At 42.0% G+C, this 7381-nt stretch overlaps 1 protein-coding gene across 7 annotated transcripts in view; it reads right to left on the bottom strand.

The window, feature by feature from the left end:
* Positions 1 to 4136: 4136 nt before the first annotated feature.
* KDM5B (lysine demethylase 5B) overlaps positions 4137 to 7381 on the bottom strand; it is an 80995-nt gene continuing 77750 nt past the window's right edge. For all 7 annotated transcript variants that reach the window (XM_031013907.3, XM_055368387.2, XM_031013914.3 and 4 more), the window contains 2 exons: positions 6437 to 6757; positions 4137 to 5903 (listed from right to left, as the gene is read on the bottom strand). In XM_031013907.3, the coding sequence (XP_030869767.2) occupies positions 5766 to 5903; positions 6437 to 6757 (459 nt within the window). In that variant the 3' untranslated portion in view covers positions 4137 to 5765. The remainder of the gene's footprint in view (positions 5904 to 6436; positions 6758 to 7381) is intronic.

The raw sequence follows: 7381 nt of genomic DNA, 5'->3' as shown, positions 1-7381 counted from the left end.
ACTTGTGGTCAGGAGCTCGAAACCAGCCTGGCCAACACGGTGAGACCCTGTTTCTACTAAAAGTACAAAAATTAGCTGGGCATGGTGGTGGGCACCTGTAATCCCAACTACTTGGGAGGCTGAGGCAGGAGAATCACTTGAACCCAGGAGGTGGAAGTCGCAGTGAGCCGAGATTGCACCACTGCACTCCAGCCTCGGTGACAGAGACCTCATCTCAAAAAAAAAAAAAAAAAAAAAAAAGAAGAAAGTCTTGCAAGAGGCAGACCAAGTGATTTAAAAACAGACACTCTCTTGCACGTAATGCCAGCACTTTGGGAGGCCAAGGCAGGATGATCCCCCACTGAGCACAGGAGTTTGAGACCGGCCTGGACAACATAGTGAGACCCCATCTCTACAAAAAAACTTTTTTAAAAATTAGCCAGGCTTGATGGCCCACACCTATAGTCCCAGCTACCTGGAAGGCTGAGGTGGGAGGACCACTTGAAGCATGGGAGGTGGAAGCTACATTGAGCTATGATCACGCCACTGTACTCCAAACTATGTGAAAGAGCAAGACCTTGTCTCAAAAAAACAAAAACAAAACCAAAAACCACACACACACACACACACAACCAGGTACTAATACACTCTTAAGCAACTTCGACCAACCTGTGCTCTCCCTCTACATTCCTTCTGTAAAATATACTCATGGTCTCGGCCTGCTGAGCACCTGTGGCCTGCTCTCACCAAGTAGTATCTGTTCCTAATCATATACTAGTCAAATTGTTATAGTAACTATGTTTTGACTATTACATAAACCAATGAAATGAGTGTGAAAAGAGTTTTTATAAAAACCAGATTGAGTTAGTTGTAAAACTGTCTATTTAGGTGGGTAAAATTCTTACAAAAGATTGGAGAAAATGAGTAAGTATTTAGAATTCTAAAATCAAATTCCTAGGCCAGGTGTGGTGGCTCATGTTGGGAGGCTGAGGCGGGTGGATCGCTTGAGGTCAGGAGTTCGAAATCAGCCTGGCCACAATGGTGAAACCCTGTCTGTACTAAAAATACAAAATTAGCCAAGTGTGGTGGTACATGCCTGTAATCCCACCTACTTGGGAGGCTGAGGCAGGAGAATCACTTGAACCTGGGAAGTGGAGGTTGCAGTGAGTCGAGATTGTGCCATTGCACCACAGCCTGGACAACAAGAGTGAAACACTGTCTCAAAAAAAAAAAAAAAAAAAATCAAATTTCTTTTGTTGTTCAAATTCTTTATGCATTTTAAAGAAGCTCAATCAAGCTGACATCATAGATAATGCATTATGGCTATTATGAATGAAGGCCCTCATCCCCAAACTAATTTTTCTCAATTTTAGTGTTTATTAAATGGATATACATATTTATGATTTAGGTTAAATATATCTTTCTCATCCAATAATTTAACTTTTTTATTAACTGTTGAACTACTTGTCCTGATCATACACAGAAGGGGCTTGTGTGTGTGTGTTTGTGTGTGTGTGTGTTCGCAGCAGAATCACAGTCAGTGAGAACGTATTGGCAAGGGCAGAAAGGAAGCATGGTTTGAAACCGCACTCTTCTCCAACTTCTAGCTAGGTAAGTTTGCCAGGAGCTAAAAGTTTTGGTGTTTAGAGGGGTGCCTTTGGACATTTATTTTAAATAGAGAAAATAACTTTTGTTCCCTCGGAAAGGCAACTTTTTAATTTCTCAATTTTCCCATCCAAGGGGAGGCAGAAAGAATGTTCTTTGGCCTCCACTCACCTGGAACAGGTCAAATGACCTCACCATTCCATTCCTCTACTGCAATGCAGCCGGTTATCCTGAAAATAAGAAACACACCCAAACTCACCACTTTCTAGCCCTTCGTCCTTGCAAAATTAACCCAGAACACAAACAGGGAGCTGGATTATCTGTTCTGTTGTTGACTGGTTTTAAATGTTCCATTTATACTGATAAAAACGTAAGGTGTATTCCTATGTAAGCAATATTGAAACATGAAAAACTTGTTCACATAAATTTGAAGGGAGAAGTGAAAATATACACTTTACAAATTGATTCTTTACATCTTGAAGATGGATTTACAACAGTATTACTTTATACAAATTCCTACTTTATACAATTTTTTGTTTAGGCAGCTTTTCAGTAACATTTCTATAATAAGTTACACATGAAGCCTCCCAAAAGAAAGCTGAGAAGCTTAAAATAGCCACATGCAAAGGATTGGTGACAGAGGGGCAAAGAGGGCGAAGCCATCACACTGCTGCTTCATAGTCACTAGGAGTTGAGGGACCCTGACCCTCATACATAGCTCAATAAAGGCCGACACTGGGATCTTCATTGCTTTCCTCAGCTCGTCTTCCCAAGAAGCAATGTTTCATCAGAAGGGATTGGGTTTTCGCCAGCATTATGGCAAGGAAAGACTATTTTAATATAGGCTGACACTAGCATGGACTAGTATGTAGTTAGTCTGATAATGAATAACCAGCTCTGGCTTAATGCTTTACAATGGGCAATGACTCTTAAAATCCTTGTTGTCCAATTCTGTCTCCTGTTACAGGTATATAGCATCTGGAATCCATTCCGGTATGTGCTATATAGCAAGAAACATAGGCAAGACTGAGCCCAGAAAAACACCCATGGGTACTAAATACCAATCAATGCCTGCTCCAAGCCAGAAGCAGGTCTTAACAGACTGCCAAATATCCATCAAGATTTTTTAAGTGAAATACAAAGAGGCAGAAACCCATTACAAAGGGCCTTCAGAGTACAACCCAAATCGGTAGAGAGCCATGTTTCACCCTCTTCCAGGTAGAGATCTACTCTATTCTTAGGCTAATCTTGCACTAACACCCAAAGGGCCATGTTGCTTTTGATGGTGGGTATAATGGCAAATCAGGTGCATTTCAGACACTTCTGCCAAAATATCCAAAGCCTCATTTTCTTAAGCTCTTCACTGGAGAATGAAGCAGGGAAATTCAGGTTTTTAACAACCTCCATCACCACAAGTGGCATCTCTCCTTTAGGTTAACTTAAGATAGAAAAATGAATCCCACCTCCTAGGATACTGAAACGAAGCTGTAAAGAAGTCAACTTCCTTTACAGCTAGTCCAAATTACATAACCTTTCTCCAGGATAGAGGCTACATATAATCAAGCCCTTTATTCTATATAAGAAATCCCCCAAAGTCTAATCTGGAAGGAAAAACAAAAAACAAACAGTATTCATTTAGGTGAGGTGGAAGGCACACCTCATCTACCCTTTCTCTTTACCCACTGACCCTCCTTCTGGCTCAGGCTCTAACTTAACACAGTCCCTTCCCCTCTCCCACCTCACAAAGCTGCAGGACTACTGAGATGGAAACTGAAGTGTCAGTTTCCATGTGCATTTTATCATTTTCCCCTTCAAGTTCAGAGGTTTCTCTGGTACAGGCCAGCTTCACAGCTAACACACAATGAAACATGGTTTTTAGATCACATCAGTCTGTAGTCATTTTAGGGATACAACAAAGGCATAAATTGGAAAGTAAAGGTTATCTGTGTTCATTAGTAGTGTGATGGTGTACAAGGTAGGAGGAATACTGTAGGAAAACTGGAAGATAAAACCCAGGCTTTGTTATTTACTAGTAGTACAGTGTAGCTTTGGGCAACTGACATTCTCTTTAAATTCAGCATCATCACACATAAAATGATCAGTGGTTCTCATCCAGGGAGGGAGTGGTTCAAATACACACATGCCTACCTTTTCTAACTCACTCAGAGATACAAAGATCTGACTTCCTCAAAGATGCTATTGTCAGGGACTGTGTACCACCCACAGGTGAAGAAGAAAAACTAGTGGGGATGGGGGTAGGGGTTGTGCTTACTAAGATGGCAAAAGCTCTCTAAAGGCAGTGGCTTTATATTAGCAGCAGGGTCTCCTTTTAAGCTTAATTTCTCAATGGAAGGTGAGGACTGGGACAGTTGGCATCCTATCTCAATGTCGGGGGTGATGGAGGGGATTCTAAGAATTTGAATACTAACAAGGCCAAACCACGATGATTCCAAATTGTACTCTGGAGACTATTCTTCTCTATTGGCCCCAGAACCACCATCAGACGAGGAGAAACATCACAACAACTGCAGAAAACTGCAGACAACTAGAAGTCATTCTTAAAGAGATTTAATTATTTGAAGTGCATAAAAGGGGAGGGTACATTTAAACCTCTGCTATATCACAAACTGCTGTTTTTGTTGTTGTTTTATTAAAGACCCACCAGTTTTACTCATCTTCAGGTTTATGGCTGTAGAATGTGGGGAAAACAAAAATTGGCAACAGAATAGGAAAAAGTAAGCAAAAGTCTGATCACCAGAATGTCTTCTCCACTGCAGAACAGACCCCTTTAAAAAACAAAAGCAAGGAAAATAGCTATGGGCTATCCACAGCCAGTAATGATAGCTACAGTTAGAAAGAAATGAGAAAGGAAACCAGGAGGCAGAGTCTGGGAATTCACAAGTCTCCTCTCAAGACATATACTAAACCCGGACCTCTGTGAGGATTAATTTTCCTTAGATTTCCTTCCAACGTCTTAACCCTAAACCAAGTTCCCCTGTCAATTCAAATATAATAAAGGCAGCATTCCACAAGGAGGACTGATTTGAGGATTGAAGTGATTTGCCAACATTCTGAGAAAGCTTATTTTAAAAGAGCACGGCTTTAAAGATAGGTTCTAGTCCTTGAAGACAGAGGGGTTCTTTGTTAGTGAGGGCTGTAGGCATATAGCCCACCAAACAGAGCAGGACACAAAAGAAGAATCCCCTAATGTTGTTTGCAGGCTAACATCCACTGCTACTGCAACCTGGTTGGGCAGAGGCAAAAGCAAGCAGCCCCTCTGGCTGTGCAACAGTAGAGGGGCAGAAGAAGCTGTGCTCTAATGGCTCTAAATAATCAGCATTTAGTGTTATGTTAGGACGAAGGGTTTATTCCACAATATAAACTGTAACATTTGATACAAGCTACCAAAAAATATGGGAGAAAGGAAGGGACAGGGAGAAAGCCAAAATACAGCTGTGGCAATTACTTACAGAGAAGTCTCTTTTCTACATCACTAGTTCATCAGTGACACTAGAAACTAGACATTTGTGTTCTGTACATCAATCAATCGCTAAAGCACCAACACACTGTTTGGAAGTTTGTTTTGTTTTGTTTTAATTCCAGCCACTGAAACCAACATAGAAGTTATTGCTCAGATAAATAAACCTAGTCTACCAGGAAAAAGAAAAGTGGATAAAGGAAAAGAAGAAACAAACAAAAACTCCCAAAGTGAAAAACTTAAAAATTTCCCCAATGTGGTAACAGAGTAAACAAGGGAGAGCTTCCTCAAATGAGGATTTACTGGAATTTCTGGTGGGTGCCCTTTTGGGCACTGGAAGTGAGTTGGACTCTTAAGCTGGTAAATCCCAGAGAGAGGTAAAATTTTAATGCTGTACATGAAAAGGTGCAAGCTTCAATGCCTTCCAAATTGGTGGGAACCCCTGCAAAAAAAAGTCAGCTTTTCAAACCTCAACAACCACAAATAGCTCTTAAGGAAAAAATACAAAAAGTGTCAAAAATTTTTTTAGTTGTTTTTTCTTTTCTTCAAAGAGTCCTGGAAAAATGATCCCATAAGGAATAGAAATAGCACCGTTTACAGGCTGGCTTGAGTACCAGTCCTGTAGCTTTGCTGAGATTTGAAGAAATCCTCTTGGTTGGAGTCCTGAATTACATTAAGTAGGGGGGTATCTGTTTTTGTGTTTTTACTTTCGGCTTGGTGCGTCCTTCACAGTACAGCGCACACAGATGTAGTCTTCTTTCTCTGCCATCTCTGGGGAGACACCAACACAGACCTGATGAAACCACTGATTGCAGCTGCCATCACACTGGACCCAGTCCACCTGGTTACAAAGAGCAGGAAGATGGGGTTTTCAGAGGAAAAAATGGATTCAAAATTGGGCAGGCCAGCCTCAAGAAATTCAGGCCGTTTGCCAGTAACGGCCACTGTCCCACCACTGGGACCTCTGGCACAACAGCTAAGCCAAATGAGTGTAGCTGGCCCCCTAGCCAAAGCAACCGAGTCAAAGTCATTCTTCAAGTCGTGTCTGCTTTGGGGTTAAGACAGCGCTGCCCTGTGATAAGTAAGCCAAAGGGCATCACATCAGCATCCCTCCCACCTTCTTAGCGCCGGGAAGGTGAAAGCTGGAAGAGCAAGAAAAGGAAAAAGGGAAGAACAAGAGTTTCTTCAAGAAAAGGGAGGAGACCCAGGAACGATGGTAAGAGCACAGATATCAGTGGGGGAAGGGCTGAGCAATCCATTCAGATCAGCTCAAAGCAGATAAGCAGAGGAGAAAGACCCAGCGAGATGAGGTCTAGCTTACAGGGTTTCTGAGTTAAGGGAAAGCACGTCCTCTATGGCCCAAACCTCACTGACCTCATCTCCTTCTGGCTGCAGGCAGCTCACAGCTGGGCAGATGGCATCTTCATCCTCAGAGTCTTCCTGTTCGGAATAGGATGTGTCTGAGGGCAGGGAATGAGTTTCAGCAGAACGAACTAATTCATAGCTACGCTCTCTCTCTAACTTGAAATTGTTCATGTCCTTGGGGTGGCTCAGTTTGATTTTCTTCTTTTTGGGGGTCCGCATTTTCTTAACTCGTTCCCACCGCTCACTGGAGAGGCCCTCTCTTTCCAGGCGTCTCTTCAGTTTTCTCTCAAGACTGTTAATTCCATCTCGCTTCCCTCGGCAACAGTCATTCTGGGTGGAAGATAGGAAAGTTCAATTTTCGCCTATGGGTCACCTATTACTAAAACTAATGAAGCTAAAGAGAACATGTAAATTAGAAATCAGATGATCCCCCAATCTACACGGAAAAAAAATACTGCATCTTAACCACTCCCCTCCCAGTCTTATATAAGACAACCAGTTTGGGTTTAACATACTTCCTTCCCCTGTCACTGTTAGTGCTACCAAAGGATCACTGGAAAAAGGAATGTTAAAGACGTGATTACCCTTCCAATTAACCAACCAGTACCAGAAGATGGAGAGGTGCCCACTAAGAGTCTTCCTTTCACCAAATCCCTGAATGACTAACTACTGTAATAGTTTCTGTCTAGGTGTTTATGTCTATCCTTTGACCTATAGGCTCCTGAGGAACCACACTAATAATCTTCCTTCTTGAAGGATGTACACCCCCACACCTTATAGGTGTAAGCCGCATTAACTGAACACATTCAATGATTGTGCCATACTACTTGGTATGGCAAATGAAATTTGCCACGAAAAATGAAATTCTCAATGCCAACATCAGCCCTCATGCTATCTTTAGTGAAGTTCTTCCCTAATTTGGCTTCAGGCTTCCTAGTAGATTTCTATCCTAAC

This window comes from Gorilla gorilla, chromosome 1, assembly GCF_029281585.2.
Source record: "Gorilla gorilla gorilla isolate KB3781 chromosome 1, NHGRI_mGorGor1-v2.1_pri, whole genome shotgun sequence".
Taxonomy (NCBI): Eukaryota; Metazoa; Chordata; class Mammalia; order Primates; family Hominidae; genus Gorilla; species Gorilla gorilla.
The sequence above is the reverse complement of the archived record's forward strand: the minus strand, read 5'-3'. Positions and strand labels throughout refer to the sequence as shown.